This window comes from Scyliorhinus canicula, chromosome 4 (assembly GCF_902713615.1).
Source record: "Scyliorhinus canicula chromosome 4, sScyCan1.1, whole genome shotgun sequence".
NCBI lineage: Eukaryota > Metazoa > Chordata > Chondrichthyes > Carcharhiniformes > Scyliorhinidae > Scyliorhinus > Scyliorhinus canicula.
This window is the reverse complement of record NC_052149.1, coordinates 204,880,714-204,899,883: the sequence shown is the minus strand read 5'-3', so window position 1 is coordinate 204,899,883 and position 19,170 is coordinate 204,880,714. Positions and strand designations below refer to the sequence as shown.

At 43.2% G+C, this 19,170-nt stretch overlaps 1 protein-coding gene across 7 annotated transcripts in view; it reads left to right on the top strand.

Moving 5' to 3' along the window:
• The window catches only part of LOC119965327 (long-chain-fatty-acid--CoA ligase 6-like), a 251,026-nt gene extending 243,586 nt beyond the window's left edge, over nucleotides 1-7,440 (top strand). For all 7 annotated transcript variants that reach the window (XM_038795940.1, XM_038795944.1, XM_038795939.1 and 4 more), the window contains one exon: nucleotides 5,863-7,440. In XM_038795940.1, coding sequence (XP_038651868.1) covers nucleotides 5,863-6,003 — 141 coding nt within the window. In that variant the 3' untranslated portion in view covers nucleotides 6,004-7,440. The remainder of the gene's footprint in view (nucleotides 1-5,862) is intronic.
• Nucleotides 7,441-19,170: the final 11,730 nt, after the last annotated feature.

The window sequence follows — 19,170 nt, the reverse complement described above, 5'->3', positions numbered from 1 at the left end:
AAAATCCCATGGCTTTCTACATATACATAAAAAGCAAGAGGGTAGCCAGGGAAAGGGTTGGCCCACTGAAGGATAGGCAAGGGAATCTATGTGTGGAGCCAGAGGAAATGGGCGAGGTACTAAATGAATACTTTGCATCAGTATTCACCAAAGAGAAGGAATTAGTGGATGTTGAGTCTGGAGAAGGGTGTGTAGATAGCCTGGGTCACATTGAGATCCAAAAAGACGAGGTGTTGGGCGTCTTAGAACATAGAACAGTACAGCACAGAACAGGCCCTTCGGCCCTCAATGTTGTGCCGAGCCATGATCACCCTACTCAAACCCACATATCCACCCTATACCCGTAACCCAACAACCCCCCCCCCCCCCCCCTAACCTTACATTTATTAGGACACTACGGGCAATTTTAGCATGGCCAATCCACCTAACCCGCACATCTTTGGACTGTGGGAGGAAACCGGAGCACCCGGAGGAAACCCACGCACACAGGGGGAGGACGTGCAGACTCCACACAGACAGTGACCCAGCCGGGAATCGAACCTGGGACCCTGGAGCTGTGAAGCATTTATGCTAACCACCATGCTACCCTGCTGCCCCCTTGAAAAATTAAGGTAGATATGTCCCCAGGGCCTGATGGGATCTACCCCAGAATACTGAAGGAGGCTATAGAGGAAATTGCTGAGGCCTTGACAGAAATCTTTGGATCCTCACTGTCTTCAGGTGATGTCCCGGAGGACTGGAGAATAGCCAATGTTGTTCCTTTGTTTAAGAAGGGTAGCAAGGATAATCCAGGGAACTACAGGCCGGTGAGCCTTACGTCAGTGGTCGGGAAATTACTGGAGAGAATTCTTCGAGACGGCATCTACTCCCATTTGGAAGCAAATGGACGTACGAGTGAGAGGCAGCATGGTTTTGTGAAGGGACAGTCGTGTCTCACTAACTTGAGAGAGTTTTTTCGACAAGGTCACAAAGATGATTGATGCAGGTAGGGCAGTGGATGTTGTCTATATGGACTTCAGTAAGGCCTTTGACAAGGGCCCTCATGGTTGACTGGCACAAAAAGTGAAGTCAAACAGGATCAGGGGTGAGCTGGCAAGAAGGCAGAGAGTAGCAATGGAAGGGTGCTTTTCTAACTGGAGGGCTGTGACTGGTGATGTTCCGCAGGGATCAGTGCTGGAACCTTTGCTGTTCGTAGCATATATAAATGGTTTGGAGGAAAAGGTAACTGGTCTGATTAGTAAGGTTCGTGGAATTGCAGATAGCGATGAGGACTGTCAGAGGATACAGCAGAATTTAGATCGTTTGGAGACTTGGGCGGAGAGATGGCAGATGGAGTTTAATCCGGACAAATGTGAGGTAATGCATTTTGGAAGGTCTAATGCAGGTAGGGAATATACAGTGAATGGTAGAACCCTTAACAGTATTGAAAGTCAGAGAGATCTAGGTGTACAGATCTAGGTCACAGAAAGGGGCAACACAGGTGGAGAAGTTAGTCAAGAAGGCATATGGCATGCCTTCATTGGCCGGGGTATTGAGTATAAGAATTGGCAAGTCTTGTTGCAGCTGTATAGAACCTTAGTTAGGCCACACTTGGAGTACAGTGTTCAATTCTGGTCGCCACACTACCAGAAGGATGTGGAGGCTTTAGAGAGGGTGGAGAAGAGATTTACCAGGATGTTGCCTGGTATGGAGGGCATTAGCTATGAGGAGAAGTTGATTCAACTCTGGTTGTTCTCACTGGAACAACGGAGGTTGAGGGGCGACCTGATAAGAGGTCTACAAAATTATGAGAGGCATAGACAGAGTGGAGAGTCAGAGGCTTTTTCCCAGGGTAGAGGGGTCAATTACTAGGGGGCATAGGTTTAAGGTGCGAGGGGCAAGATTTAGAGATGTACGAGGCAAGTTTTTTACACCGAGAGTAGTCGGTGCCTGGAACTCTCTGCCCGAGGAGGTGGTGGAAGCAGGTACGATAGTGACATTTAAGGGACATATTGACAAATACATGAATAGGATGGGAATAGAGGGGTACGGACCCAGGAAGTGTAGAAGGTTTTAGTTTAGACGGGCAGCATGGTCAGCACAGGCTTGGAGGGCCGAAGGGCCTGTTCCTGTGCTGTACTTTTCGTTGTTCTTTGTTCTTATGTGCTTCACTCGGACTTCAGAACCTGAGGTGCAGCAATTTTGTTTAATAAGCGGGGTCCGCTTGTCGGTCACCAGGATTGTGACGGATCCTAATGGTAGATATGGTGGTCAGTGGGTCTCTGGCAGTTACATTGGTGGTACTGGCCATGCCTCCAACAGGGATGATTTGACATTTATTAAGAATCTGTTGGCTTCCATTCTTGATCTAGATACACACCAGCTGGTTCTGGGAGGGAACTTCAGCTGTGTACTGGATCCTAAAATGGACCAGTCCAGTTGCGCTTTATCATGAGTGGCCTTTATAGAGCAGGAATTCTCCTCCATAAGCACCCATTCGGCTTCTGGCTCCTTTATCCACCCCTTTATCCTCTCCGTGGTTGCCGCCCAGTGATAATATTGCAGGTTTGGGAGGGCCAGGCCCCCCATGGTTCTCATTCTCTGCAGTACTCTCTTGTGATCCTTATGTTCTTCCCTCCCCACACAAACACCATAATCAGTTTGTCCAGTGAACTGAAAAAGGCCTTGCGGATATAGATCAGGATAAGATTATAAGACATAGGAGCAGAAGTACATCCCTGGTCTTGTATTCTAGCCCTCTTGACATGAATGCTAACATTGCATTTGCCTTCTAAACTGCAGACTGAACCTGCACATTAACCTTAAGAGAATCATGAACAAGGACTCCCAAGTCCCTTTGTGCTTCTGCTTTCCGAAGCATTTCCCCATTTCGAAAATAGTCTATGCCTAGGTTCCTCCTTCCAAAGTCGTAACCTCACACTTTTCCACATTGTATTTCATTTGCCACTTCATTGCCCATGGATCAAAGCAGGAAGAGGAACCTGGGCAGTACATTCATCTTGATCATCTGCATCCTCCCTGCATGTCCAGCCATAAGCAATTCGGATCTGCAGGTACCGGAATTTGCGTCAGGCCTGTTTAAAGACTACCCCTCCAGCTGTGCCCCTTCCCCTTGCGGGTTCACTGGGAAGATCTTGCTTTTGCTCAGGTTAAGTTTGTAGCCCGAGAAGGCTCCAAACTCGAGAGTGCCATGATACCTTCCTTGCTGCTTCCGGGGTCCGAGATGTAAAGGAGAAGGTCATCTGTCCAGAGCAAGACTCTGTGGGAGTACCTTTTTGAGGTGCTTGGGAGACTTTGACGTGGGCAGAAGTTGATTTCATGGGTTCAGCTATCCTATAGAGCCCCTACAACCAGTTTATGCACTAATGCAATAAGTTTGGGGTATTTTACATTGAGTAGGGGTACGAGGCCCTTTGTCGCATCTCCTGCTTACGCTAGTGATAGGCTATAGTACTGTGGAGTACACAAGCTGTAACCTTAGTTAGCCCCACAAATCTAATAACTACAAACTAAAAGCAACGGTAAACATTTACTAGAGCTGCTATGAAAGTTGGTCACAAACTGAAAATAATTGTAGGTTGTCATTTAGCTTGCTTTTTAACTAATTCCTTTTATTCCAATTGTTCCAAATTTAAAAAAAAAAAGATTTTTACTGGAGTCCCAGTAAAATTACTGGCATGGCCAGTGGCGCTAGTGTCCCATGCAAGAATTTTTTTAAAAAAACTTATTTTCCCCAATCTTTGATTTTTAAAAAAATATAAAATCAAACACCCTAACCAAATTGTTTTTTAAATCAGCAGTGGAAACAAATTTTGATGGTTCTTAAATACTTTAGTTCTTTGCCCCTGTTTGCTACCATCTTCTGATCTATATTTAATTCTGGAAAGCTATTATTTTTAAGCATGTGGAATGAATAATGTCCTAAAACTATATTAGTTAAAGTCCTAAACTGGATGGATTGCATTGAAACATTTTTAAAGAATCTTAGCAAAAGATAGCAGAAGCATTCTTCCACAATCGTTAGGAAAAGTTGCGGTGCCTGAGAATTGTGCTGGAATTTTCTGGCCGTCCCCGCTGACTGTAAACCTCTGCCGCGGGTTTCCCGGCGGCAGGTGGTGCATAAAACGGGAAACCTTGTTGACCGTGGTGGAACCAGAAGATCCTACTGGCGGACTATTGCAGGCCACCTCCCCTGCCGCAAAACACTTGGCAGGAGGCGTGGAAAATCTTGCCCTTGGTATTGGCTATTGTTATAACTATATTTGAGAAGCTAGATAGACTTATGTGCAGGAAAACTAAAGACCTGTCAGCTTTTATCAAAAGTGAGAAAAATAATAGATCTTTATAAATGGAGAAAATAGAAAAACACTAATGAATAGTTAACATGGATTCCGAAAAGGAAAGTCTTGCTTGATTAACTAATTGATTGAGCTAACAATTACGGTGGATGCAACATATTTGGGATCTATATATGGAGGTATTCTAGACTTCCAAAAGGACTTTGATAAAGTACCATATAATACACTAATGAATAAGGTCAGAGCATGTGGAATCCAAGGACAAACATCAAAATGAATATCTATCTGGTTACAGGACAATGTGAGAGAAAAAGTGGCTATTCAGAGGGCAAAAGATAAGATCAATGTCAGGACCACTGTTGTTCCAAATTCATTTAGATTCTGGAATCAAAGTTTCTAAATTTGAATACGACACCAAATTTATAAGGTAGTCAACACAGAGGAGGACTGCAAAAAGACATTAAGAAACTTGCAGAATGGACATAAGGCTATTGAGGTCTTACATTTTGATAAGTAAAATGAGGTCACCTGTTACCTGGGAAATGAAAGATTTTGACAGACAGCATTTTTCCACTTGGACAAAAGCTCATGTAGAGGCCATCCATACAAGATAATGACTATCAAATCAACTAAGAGGCAGATGTTTCCTCTGACTTCTGAATCTGACCATCAAGCTCAAATACGGGTCAGAAACCGTCACTGTGAAACTGTCCCTGGCCACCATCTGGGGCAGGGAGAAAGTCTCTGCACACGGAGGCCTGAAGCTGCAAACAGGAAGGCAGGAGAGGCCTCTGAGCCTGTTTGAAGTGCGAGCACACTAGTTTGCTTCCAGACAGCTGAACGGTTTTGCACCATCCATGATAAACTGGAGGGAACTGGAAAATAGCCTGAGTGCAAGATGGAGCGAAGAAATTGGCACATTAGCCGAAGGTGCTATTTTCAGCATCCTCCACCACCTCACCTCTCTGGTCGGGCCTATAACTCCAGCCTAGGGTATTCAGATGAAACCTGAATAATAAGAATGTGGAACTTGCTACCGCAGGGAGTAGTTGAGGCATTTAAGGAAAAACTATATTAGCAAATGAAGGAAAAGGGATAAGATTATGCTAGTAGAGCTAGATGAAAAAGATGAAAGCTTGAATGGAGCATCGATGCCAGTGCTGATTAGTTGGACTGAATAGTCTGTATCTTTGCTGTATATGTAATCTGAAAGGGAACAATATTGATTCTGGATCAGAAGTGTGACTATCTCATTCTGCCCATGCCAACATGTACTTTCTGTCAGCTGTGGTAAAGATATCCAGGTACATTTCCTATCCCTGATGAAAGAAAATAAATGGAGGTCAGATGGTTGTGAAAAGGAAAAATTTTATAAAAATAGTCTGGGGAGCAAAGATGAAGTAGTTGTAATAGTAACCCGAGTAAAGACACAACAGTAGATCTTCCAAACCGTTCAAGCTAGGAGAAAATTTGGGAGATATGAAGGGGATAAAAGAAAACTTTAAAAATAGTGTGACTACATGAATAATTGAACATTGAACATTGTGATTTTTTTGATTTCTAGATAAAAGCCATCTATCTCCACTATGAAATGTTCTCTGTCCAAAATGGCCTGTTAACCCCAACGCTAAAGGCGAAGAGGCCAGAGATGAGAAATTACTTCCGGAAACAAATTGAGGAACTTTATGCTAATACTTCTATATGAAAATATTTGGAAGATGAACATTCCAATTGCCATGTACTGATTATCTTGTGAAGTAAAGATGACTCAAATATAAAAGAAATTATTTGGCTATATTGAGAAACCTATTCATTTTCTTCAGTCAACTGGAAGGTATCTTGCTTAACTTTAAGAACTCTGTAAAATACGGTTTTGCCCTTTTTTGAAGCTGCAGTATGTTAGAGACAATATGCTCTTCAGTAATATTTGCTTTGTTTTGAGGATAACTAATGCTTCAAATTGAAATGTACATTTTGTAAAAATGAAAAATAAAAAAGTTAGGTTAAGGGTTAAGCACCTCAATGTTATTGATTATAGATATATTTGTAGATATAAATATGTACATATGTCTGTTATCTAAACATTTAATTTCCTTAACCTGAGTGCATTCATAAATATATGAAGCAGATTTTGTAAGTTTATTTTTCCTATTAACAAGCATTAGCCTTTTCAGGTCTGCAGTAGCTGTACCAAAACCAAAAGTATATTGATTTATTTTGTAATTCAGATGATTGTGAATACTGTATATTCATGAGAATTCAGCGTTAGAAATGTTCAATTTCCAGTAAATGAGTGATAGCAAAGATTGAGTGCAGTATAAGGAAAAATCACACCATTTGGCTCGAGGGTGTGCTGTTAAAATTAGCTTATTACTGTAGTTGGGCACCAAATTCAGTCTTCTACTTTATTTGCCTGTCATGATCAAAACCATGTGCGGGTAAGATGGGAATCTTTTTTGTTATTCATAATGATGAGTTGCAAAGTGGAAACCAGAACTAGGCTTGCATTGCATCTACCTACAGATCAATTTTCGCACCAATGTAATTTGAGATGACAAATGGAAAAATGAGAGACAAATTAACCTGAAATAAGCAAGTAGATGAGGCATGGAAAAGTACTTGCATTTATATAGCACCTTCCATGCCTCGGTCTATCTCAAAGTAATTTACAGTCAAGTAACAATTTTTGTAGTGTGGTCACTGTTATTGTTACTGCTGACACTGGGCACGTAATTAGAAACCAATTTGCTCATAAATGGGTAAATAGCCAATTGATTTGTTGGTGTTAGGATAAATGTTGGCCAGGACACACACAAGAACCTCCATCTTCTTTGAAAATTGTCATGAGAGATGTGGCGTCACCAAAATGTTGGAAGGTGGGGTGTCAGCCTTGATTATCACCTTGGAAGTGATAATTGTGTATCGGAGGTGAGTGGTATCACCCATTTTAAGGCTGACACCTATAAATTGCTGTCTTCTTCAATGCTGCCTTGGTTGTGAGAAAAGAAATATTTGAATAGATTTGACTATGCTAAGTCACTAGTCATCTTGTAACTTTTAGGGTTGGAATGTGAAAATGACATGCTGATTGCTACAGAAATCCGAGTTTCATGAATAAATACAAGATTAAGCTCAAATAATACATCCTGTGTGGGTTATCTCTATCAAAACAAGATGGATCAATTTCTGGTTAGTGATGGGATTGAGTAACGTATGGATAGAAGTGACCAAATATCCTCCAGAACATGAATATTTCTACGGTGTTGGAAATATGAAGGGGCTTGTCAAAGAAGACAGCTGATAAAGGTTTGGACCATTATTTAAAAATTCCACTTGATTTGCCTCTGACATCCAGCTAAACATTCAGACATTTTGGCAGCATGTTTTATCTTTAAATTGTTTTCTCCTCTTCCTGAGTGTAAATGTAGATTTCTGTCGGTGAAAGGTTTAAAGGCTGAGGGCACGCACCCAGCAGCTCAGCGTAAATATCGGGGGTGAGCTTGCCTCCACTTATCTGGCTCTCAGTGCTTCAATTTTTCAGGTAACAGCTGTTCAATTAGTATGAGGCATACCTAAAAATGTGTCAACCAGGTGAAGCTACAATACAGGATTACTTGCATGGCAAACAAAAACTGCATGCAATAGACGTCTAAGTGATCTGACAGCCAAGTGATCCGACAGTCAAAGGATCAGATCAAATCTCTGCAATCCTGCCACTTCCAATCAATAATGGTGGTGGACAATTAAACAACTAACAGGAGGAGACCACACAAATATCCCCATTATCAATGGTGGGGGAGCCCAGCACCTTTGAGCATAAGACTAAGCTGAAACATTTGCAACCACGGTCAGCCAGAAAGACAGAGTGGATAATCCATCTCTGCAGTCTCCTGATGAACCCAGCATTACAGATGCCAGTCTTTCAGCCAATTCGATTCACTCCTCCATGTGAGATCAAGAAATAGCTGAAGGCACTGTACACTGCAAAGGTTATCAGCCCCAATAACTTTCTGACAATGGTACTGAAGACTTATGCTCCAGAACTAGCCGCGCCACCAGCCAAACTGTTTCAGTACAGCTATAACACTGGCAATATGAGGCATGTCCTGTCCGCAAAAAGGATAAATCCAACCTAGCTAATTAGTGCTCCAGCTGCCTACTCTTGATAATCAGCAAAGTGATAGAAGGTGTTGTCAAAGTGCAGTGACCATTTATTCAGCAATAACCTGCTCACTGACACCAAGTTTGGGTTTTGCTCAGCTCCTGACTTGGCCAAATATGGACAATAGAACTGAACTCAAGATATGGGGCGAGAGTGGCTGCCCTGACATTAAGGTAACATTTGACTGAGTGTTGCATTAAAGAGCTCTAGCAAAACTGAAGTCAAATGGGAATCAGTGGGAAAACTCTCCATTGGTTGGAGTTGGACCCAGAAAAAAGGAAGATGGCTGTGGATGTTATCGTGTTGACGGTCAATCGTCTTGGTCTCAGGGTATTACTGCAAGAGTTCCACAGGTTGGTATCCTAGCCTCAGCTATCTTCAGTTACTTAATCGATGACCTTCCCTCATTCAGAAGGTGAGAAGTTGGGTTGTTTTTGGATGCTTGCATTATCTCAAAGAGTCATAGACGCTTACAGCATTGGAACAGGTCCTTTGGCCCAGCTTGTCCATGCCGCCCAGTTTCTATCACTAAGCTAGTCCCACTTTCCCGCATTTGGCCCATATTCACCCTGGCCCCACCCTGCCCATGCAACTGTCTAACTGCAATGACTTGGGTATTGAAGCAGTCCATGTACATATGCAACAAGATATGGACTTGGGCTGTTATGTGCCAAGCAACGACCGTCTCCAACAAGACAGATTGTAACCATCTCTCCTTGACATTAAATGGCATTGCTATTGCTGAAATCCCACCAGCACCAACCTGCTGCTCACCACTAACCATGAACAGAAGGCCAGCCACACACATACTGTGACAACAAACATGTAAGAGGCTTGGAATTCTGTGGAGAGTATCTTGTCTCCTGACTCCACAAAGCCTGTCATCATCTATAAGGCATAAGTCAGAAGTGTGATGGAATACACTACTTTCCTTGATGAGTGCAGTTCAAACAACACTCAGCAAGTTTGGCACTAACCAGGTCAAAGCAGTTTACTTAATTGGCAACCAATCCAACACTTAAACATTCACCCCCTCCACCTGGTCAGTTTCTACCATCTAGAAGATGCAGTGCAGCAACTCGCCAAGGGTCCTTTGACCACAGGTCAACACAGGTCCACAGCCTCTATCAACGGGAGGGACAAGGGCAGCAGGTGCATAGGAACACCACAACTGAACATTCCACTCCAAGACACACCGCATCTTGGGTTGGTACTATATTGTCGTTCTTTCACAGTCACTGGGTCAAAATCTTGGAACTCTCAACCTAAGAATGTACCTATACCAAAAGGACTGCCACGATGGTTCACCTCTATCATCTAATGGGACATTAGGAATAGGCAATAAATGTTGGCCCAACCAGTGGTGCCCAAGGAATGAAAAAAAGGCACAGCTTCCATCCATCTGATACTTGCTCATAAAGCTGCCAGTTAATTTATAGTTCATAAGGAAGCCATTTAGCCCATAGTCTGCACCGACACTGTGAAAGAGCACTCTTCCCCATGTCCACTCTCCAGTCCACCCCACCCTAGCCCTATAACCTAACCTGCACATCCCTCAACAATAAGGAGCAATTTAGCAGAGCAAATCTACTTAACCTGCAAATCTTTGGACTGTGCGATGAAACCCATGCAGATGCACGGAGAACATACAAACACCACACAGCCAGTTACCAAAAGCCGGAATTGAACCTGGGTCCCTGGTGCAAAGAGACAGCAGTGCTAACCACTGTGCCACCCTGTTGCCATGCAATGAGATTTGAGTAATTGATTGGTGCTGCAGGTAAGCCAAGGAAGTAGTGTTTAGCGATGGACCTCGACATTCTGGAAATCTGCAATTTTGATGGGCCAGACTGATAGGCTGTGAAAATGGGGTGGGGGGGGGGGGGGGGGGGGGGGGGGGGAACATGTTGGACAGCATGGGAACGCCAAGAGGGTAGACATGGGTAGGCAAAACTGTGGGGTGAGGCCAGTGACACTGGGGCCTAGCAACAGGACCCTCTGCCAATGGGCCAGCAGCCTGCAGGGTTAAACCTGCCAGGCTGCATGTTGACTGCCAGCCTCTTGTTGCCTTTGTTAAATCAGTGGCTGTAAGATGAGGCCCTTAATTGGATATCAGCTGAGCCTCGACTGGGCCACGGGCAGGCAATGCACTCGTAAAATTATTGAAGTGGGGGATGGTCAGCCAGCAATGGGCACAGTGATAATGGCATGAAGTCCCACAGTATTTTACAGGTCCTTCCACCTGGTTCCTGCCAACAGGTAGCCTGTAAATTTCAGTCCACAAAATATGCAATATCACGGCTCTCTACCGATTATTCTTTCACACATATTGTGGTAGATTTTTGACTTCAAGTAAATTACAATTAGTCAAATTATACAAAGAATTTATGATTAGCCCTGCCAGAAGACAAATCAAACCATCACATTTTGTATGTGAATTAATCTGTCTTGTGAAATTATTGTTTATATATAAATACTTGAGTGTTACGATTATCTTTGATAGTGCCATGAATTAATCGGGTATGAATTGTTAGGTTTCCAATATTATCCATACCAATGGAGAGTGCCAAAATACTTTAAGTTTGGATGGAGAGGCAACATAAGATTGTACTCCAAAAACCTTAACTGTCACTTAAATAGGAGATGCTTTCAACTATAGTATTTAGGAGGTTGGAAAGTTGAATGTCAGAAAATTCAATAATGGCTGCCATGTTTACGGAAACATTGATAGAATTACATTGGAATGTTTTACACTGAATTTATTGTTTTAAATGTGAAAATTAATTAAAAATTTGAAGCTTCAATAATTTATGAAGGTACATTCATTAGTTTAGCAAAAACACTCAGTCAATGAAGGGGGAAAAAATTGTCAACGCGGAGTTTTCACATTGATGAGAATACAATTTACCAAAAGTAAAGTTATCTTTTGAGCGATATCCTTGGCATGGATTTGAGTGATACGGTCTTTCCAACAAAAAACCTAGGCGTTGGCTCAATTCTGATCGAAGGAGTGAACAGTTTCTAATGAGCTTGGAGCACTAATTTTATTTTGAAAATGGTTAATGAACATGCTTTCCCATCTTTCATTCATAAATGTCTGTTTTAGTGATGAGCTATGTTTGAAGAAAATAATCTATGGTATGCATAAACGTTTCATTTAGTACAGTTTGGTGGAATATATTCTGAATTTAGCGGTAGGGGTTGCATTCTGCTTCAAAATTTAAATTAAACTTGAGTGATCTAAATCCAAGCAGAACTGAGCTCAAAAGTTTTAACTGACTCTGAAGCTTAAGAATCTGCATCAAACAAAGTTTAAATATTTAAAAGCAATTCCATGCATTTCATTATATTTTTTAAAGAGAACCGTCTTTATTAACAAATTCTTTGTAGAATCATTTGATCTTGCAATGTCATGATACTAAACTTTGTGAGAAAACACGGTTGTGTTGATAACACTCCCTACCTTTTGATAAAAGTTATTCCTTTAGATAAGAGGAGTGTGTAGTTCTTAAATATTTTGGTCAAAATCTGAAATTAAAGCAGCATGCTTTTATTTTTGGATATATTGCAACTTTAAAAGAGATCCGACAAAGCACAAATTATATTGTGCAGGATATTGTATTGTTATTATAAACTGCAGAGAAGGAAAAAATGTATTTTTGCATGAAAGAAAGTCCATCTCAACATATTTAAATTATGCATATTTCTGTAATAGTTACCTTGCCAAGAACATTTCAAATTCAAATAAATAGTTACCAGAATTAAATATTGACTTCAGTTGATTAACTACTTAAAACAACCAAATAATATTTTCATAAGTTGACTTGTGAATGCAGTAAATATGATGATTTGTGCAAAAACTATAAATATTGGATGCAGCAATGCAAGATAACTTAAATTCTCAATCTTATTTGGTTAAAAAATGTAGACAATTATCTCCAATAATGTCCTTCATGAATTTATGTAAAACTAACAACCATAAAATGTGCATTTGTTGGTCTTTGAGAAAAATTTATATTTTACCCATATATTCAATGGATAAAATGGGACATATCATCATGACATAACATGTGTCCCTTCATGTTTTACAGTTTCATGAATTAATTTGTGTTCAGCTCCACCAATTTTTTTTACTGCTTTGGTGGTCTTTGATAATTTTGTTCAAATGGAGTTTGGGACTTCCGGTGATGGCGGGCGGGAGGCACCGCACATTGGAGGGCGTCCGCTCGGGAACGGCATTGTCGGGGTCTAACGCCTGGTCCCAGGGGTAACAAGGCGGCAAAAGCAGGGAGAAGGCACAGTGAAGGAAGGTGTCAAGAACAAGTAATAAAACGGCCGTGAAAAGAGCAGCTGAAAGTCCGTCGGGGAGTGGAAAGGTCACCGTGGGGACGGCAAGAAAAATAGAGGGTGGGGCACCAGGGGAGGCCGCATTGCCCATGGCTGAAGAAATGACGAAGGTGATGGCCGTGGAACTCGAAAGGCAGTTCACAAAACAAATGGAGGCAATGAGGAAGGAGATGGGGGCGGTATTGAAAGTGCCTGGTGGAGGAGGCGATTACCCCGGTGAGGGCGGCGGTATTAAACGCAGTGGCGGAGGTACGGGAGCAAGACGAGGCGCTGAAGGAAGTGGAAGAGACATTGTTGCAGCACAGCAATCAACTTACCTCGAAGGGGAAGGAGATGCTTAAGGTGATAGAGATCAATGAGGAGCTGCGAGCCAAAATGGACGACTTGGAAAACAGATCCAGGCGACAGAATCTGAGGATTGTGGGTCTTCCCATAGGAAGGCCCGAGGCCAACTGAGTATTTTGCCATGATGTTGGCGAAGCTATTGGGGGAGGATGATGATCCCTCCAGATATGAACTGGATCGTCTCATCAGTCATGGAGGCCTGTACCAAAGGAGAGTGAGCCGCCAAGAGTAGTGACTCTGTTTTCGTAGGTACAGTCCTGTGCTGGGCAAAATAGAAGAGGGTGGTGCAGTGGGCTGGAGCTGGTATATGCATATATCAGGACTTTACGTTGGAGCTGGCGAGGAGGTGAGCTACCTTCAGCCGGGTGAAAAAGGTGCTGTACATCAGTAAGGTGCGGTGCGGCATAGTATACCCAGCTAAATTGAGGGTGACCTACAAATCCAAGGACTTTTATTTTGGGACAGCGGAAGCAGCGGAGGAGTTTGCGAAGGCAGAAGGAATGTGGCTGAATTGAGAAGTGGTCATGTACCGATGTAGCCTCATGTCGCTGTATTTTTTCACTGCGGCGGGTGTATGTGCTAAATGAGCCAATGTTGTATATACTTGGACAAGGGAAGAGAGGGGACTTTCACTTGCAATGATGGTTCTTAGGAGCTTGGGTGTGTATGCGGGGTTTGTGTGCTGAAGGAGATTTCTTGGTTTTCCTGGGGCCGTGCAAGGGGGAAAGAGACCCGGGCAGGGGCCTCCACTCTGACCGGTTTGAGCAGGCCAGTGAACGGGAGTGAGGTGGGGGGAGGGGCTGCGGCCATCGGAGCCTGGCAGAAAAGATCCCGATGAGTCTAGCCGGGGTGGAAAGAGGGGGGGGGGGGGAAGGAACAGTGGTTGAGGGGGGAGGATTTTTGTAAGAGGGAGTGGAGGGGAGGAGCCGGGGGGGAGGGGGGGTGGAGGGTGGATGGGGGGCTTGCAATGCATGGATGTCGTCTACGGTACTCTTAATGGTGACAATAGACGATTCCTAATTCCTTTCTCTTTTATTCCTCCTTAGTCCCACCCTGGGAGGGTTTGTTCTATTTGATGCTTATATTGTCAGGTGGATCATTGCGTGGGAGGATGGGATCGTTGTTGTTGATAAGGAAATTGACTTTGTATTTGTTACCCTTTATTGCTTGTGGGTGGGGTGTAAATTCAGGAGAAAATGTGAAAATGGAGAATAAAATTTTTTTTTTTTTTAAATGGAGTTTGATTTCTGGAATACCATTGCAATATTTAGTTGCTAATCTAGCATATGCCCCTCAGGTTACTACTTTTTAAAAAATATATTTTTATTCTCCTTTTTCACATTTTCTCACAAATTTACACTCACCAATAATAATCAGTAACAAATGCAACGTCAATCCCCGTATCAATAACAACAATCCCATCCCCCCACTAAACCCCCAAACATTATCCCGCATGTAAATGTAAACAAAAAAGAAAAAGGAATCTGGAATCGCCCATAGTCACCATTAACACATACAGTACTCCCTTAATGTTCGATGTAATCCAATTCTCGAAAATGCATGATGAATAATGCCCATTAATTGTAGAACCTCTCCATCCTTCCCCTCAGTTCAAATTTGACCTTCTCAAGAGTCAAGAATTCCAGCAGGTCCCCTCCGCCACGCCAGGGCACAGAGTGGAGAGGTTGATCTCCATCCCAACAGGATCCGCCTTCGGGCAATCAACGCTACAACATCTGCCTCTGCACCCGTTTCCAACCCCGGCTGGTCTGACACCCTGAATATGGCCTCCCGAGGACCCGGGTCCAGTTTCGCGTGCACCACTTTAGAGATTACGCTAAAAACCTCCTTCCAGTAATCCTCCAGTTTTGGACAGGGTCAAAATATTATGAATGTGGTTTGCGGGTCCCGTCCCCCCCCCCCCCCCCCCCCCCCCCCCCCCCCCCCCCCACCTCCCGCAACGTTCACACACATCTTCTACCTCCTCAAAGAGTCGGCTCATCTTCGCCCTTGTGAGGTGTGCTCTATATACCAGCTTCAGCTGTATCAGCCCCAACCTCGCGCACGAGGTGGAGGCGTTCACCCTCCTCCATACCCTCTCCCACCAACTCTTCCTCACACTTTGCCTTGATCCCATCCAGCAGTGCCTTCTCCTCTTCCAAAATAGCCCCGTAAATGGCTGACATTACCTCCTTCTCTAGTCTCCCTGTCATCAGCAGCTCCTCCAGCAACCTTCTCCAGTCCCCCTGTCATCAGTAGCTCCTCCAGCAATGTGGAGACCGGCTCTACCGGGAAGCTCTGTATCTCCTTTCTGGCAAAGTCTCAAACCTGCATGCATCTAAAAATGTCCCCGTTCCAGCCCATACTTCGCTCCCAGCTCCTTCAATCCTGCCAACTGACCCCCAATAAACAAATCTTTGTGTGCTAATTCCTTTCTCCTCCCATCTCGTACCAGCCTCCCCGGACAGGCGTCGGAATGTGGCGACTAGGGGCTTTTCACTAACTTCATTGAAGCCTACTCGTGACAATAAGCGATTTTCATTTCATTTTCATTTTATTTCATTTTTCATCTCCGAAAATTTCCATCCCACTTCCCTGGCTCAAATCTATGGTTCCCCCAAATCGGCATTTCCCTTGACCTAGCCCCCAATCCGAAGTGCAGGCGAAACTGCCTCCAAATTCTCAACAAAGCTATTACTACCCGAGTCTCTTGAGTATTTCCTCGGGGCCATCGGGAGCGGTACTGTTGGTAGCGCCTTCAATCCCGACCCCCTACACAAACTCTCCTCCATTCTGACCCACTGGGAGTCAACCCTTCAGACCTAGCTCTGTACCTTCTCCACATTCGCAGCCCAGGTTACTACCTAAGTACTTCCTATGGGGAAGTAGTCTGAAAAAAATCCCAAGGCCCTTTGTTCTCTAAATAGCAGCTGCTCGTTTCGTAATCCCAACACCTCTCTCGGTTATTTTAAAATCAAAAAATAACAGGAAATTGCTGTAGTTCTCATGTGATTTATTGATATTGTATACAAAGTAACATGGTTGGAGCTTCATGCAATTAATTTGCAAGTGGGTCCAGTATTACATGAGGTTAATTTTTGCATGGTGTCATTATAGAATCCCTACAGTGCAGAAGGCCATTTGGCCCATCAAGTCCGCACTGACCCTCCGAAACATCACCCTACTTAGATCCAATCCCCTGCCCTATCCCTGTAGCCACACCTAACCTTTTGACACAGAGCACCTGGAGGAAACCCACAAGGACACTGAAGAATGTGCAAACTCCACACAGTCACCTGAGATTGGAATCAACCTAGGCCCCTGGCTCTGTGAGGCAGCAGTGCGAACCACTGTGCCACCAATTACTTAATTGTTTATGCTAAGCATTTGCATTTTGACAGATGAAAATGATTGTTTATTCCTCAATCTAAATTCATGTATGAAGTTTTTGTTTTGCGTATCTTCATACTCTTTTCTCCCTTGGGGAAATAGTGTGGTGTCAATACCTGGAATTGGATTAATGCAGTCCATCAGGTAGGAAACAATGGCCAGACCCACTTGATCAAGGGAGAGGTCACTTGTCAATGTCCCAGTGGTGAGAGAACTTCCTGCAATGGAGTTGGGAGGCAGGAATGAGCGCATTAGGGAAACTGGCCTGCTCATTAGTAAGCCTCAACACCCATTATCCCTGTGCACATTGGAATTTGCATCTGAGTTGTACAGCTTTCCTTCACCTCCAGAAGACCACCAGGTAAACCCAACAGGCACTTAATCTGGTCGGGCTTCCCCTTCAGAAGCAGCATTCGCTTCCCACCAGTTCTCTAAATTGTGGGCTGAACCTGTGACAGTGATGCTAAATACATCCCCTCAAGTAGAACATCCAGCTCATAGGCAGGAGTGCTACCAACTGAGCTGCAATACCTTCAGATAAATCCAAAGTGTTTGGCATACTACCTCTGTAATGGGTCCCAGCCATGTACTGTGTCATGTTATGGAATAGTTTTAATACCACATCTTAGATATGCAAATTAGCTATACCAAATTTGGAAGATTAAAATCATTTCCATGAACTGTTTTGGGAAGGAAAGTTTTTCTGGTGAGTGTTTGTGTATCATAGTTGGTGGGACCTTTGAGCAGACACTTAACTACCAGTTCTACTCTATCATGACTTGATACAGAAGGTCAAGAAGAAATTGTTGGGTTTCCTCTTATCTGAGATGGTCATTACCTGGCATTTATCTGACAAGAAAGCTGCAGGCTACTTGTTAGCCCAATTTTGCTGCTGAGCAAGTTCTGGTATAGGCTGCTTCATTGTCAGAGAAATTGTGCAATCATTCGTGATCACTGCTAATTTAAGTTCCATGTGTTGAGGAATGCTACCCAGTGTGAGCAATGATGGAAAAGCAGGACTGAAGGGAGGATAGGATGCCGACAACTGAATTTTAGATAAATTGGAGTAGTTTTCAGGTAGTGAAGGATGGGAAACTGGCAAGAGGAGTGTGGAGAAGTAGGGAAGAGCCAAAACTATATAAAATAGTTTCAACACTGCTGGGATGAATTTAGAATTGAAGCCTTGTTGTGGAGATTAAAATCAGTGATGTTGATGCTGGATAACAAATGAGTATTGAAGTTTGGCTCGGAGTTAAAACAGAAAACGAAGGTTTTGCAGGATCATTTAGATTTGAAACATTAGTTCTGTTTCTCGCTATACCTACTACCAGACCTGCTGCTGCCAGACCTGCTGAGTTTATGCAGTAGTTTCTGTTTTTTAATTCCGATTTCTAGCATTTGCTTTTCTTTGAAGGTATTGCGCAGCCTGATTTTTGTCTAGTTTCTAGATTTTTGTCTAGAAAGAGAATTGAGTCACTGACCAGCAAGTGAAATTAACGCGAAACAACGAAAATAATGACCATAGACTTCTCAAAATTGTTTGAGGAAATTGACTCAAACATAATGTCAGATAATTATCCTAACAATGCTTTGGTTAGTGTATGGTAGAGGCAATTGGTGTGAAATCAGAGCTGAATGTCATCGGCTAATACCATGCCTGTGCAAGTCACGGCGACAGCGTGTGGATTAAGAAGACAAAATGCTAAATCAGAAGATAAACTAGAAGGTAAAGCATCCTTTATCCAAAGCCCTCGATCTCTTTCAGATTTTAGATCATTTCAATATTCTGATACCGCACATTACAATAGCCTCAACCCAGGCTAGCTACAGTCTAAATAAAAAGGGGCGAGAAAGTAAGGAGTATCACTGAATAATAAATGCAATTTATAAGTTTTACTTTTCGACATTCACTACGAAAATTGCAAGGTAAACTGTGTAGATAACCAACTACATGATTTACTTGCCTTATTTAGCTTTCCAAAACTCAGGTGGGTTACTGCCACCCGCACTGAACCTGCCTCTGGGAAATGTGCGAAGAGGCGGAATACTAATAACCGCTTCTGCATTTCTCTGCGACCACCTCCACCACAAACTTCCCCCGCCACCCCCGCAAAAAATGCCCGTGTCCCTAGCAAAGTTTCCTCACTTATTCTGTCATTTCATTCCACATTTTCCTCTTTTGCTGGTATACTGAACTGACGGACACTTATTACGCACGTCTGTCGGACACCGGGATTCAATCCTGCTGCTATATTTTCCACTATTCTTCAGTCCTCCATTTCCATCCAGCAACTTTCACCAGTATACCTACTCTATCCTCTGTCCCTCCAACAGCTACTGAATTTACTCCTCCCCAACTGTCCCTAAACTTGCATAATAGTGTTGATGCTTCAAGTTGACTGTCTACAACCCACCTTCAGTGCACCACAGGATGTTCAACTTAAATCTTTACCCTCTTCCTGGATTGTGATCACAACCAGGACATCTAACCCGAATTCCCTCTGTATCCATTGGCACGTGTATTTTGGCTGTAGTTCTTTCTTCCGTCTATTATCTCTATCTGTTTTCCTTCATTCAGCTCCTTGGGATCTTCTGGTCCCCCAGTCAAGCTACTTTCTCTCTCTTACC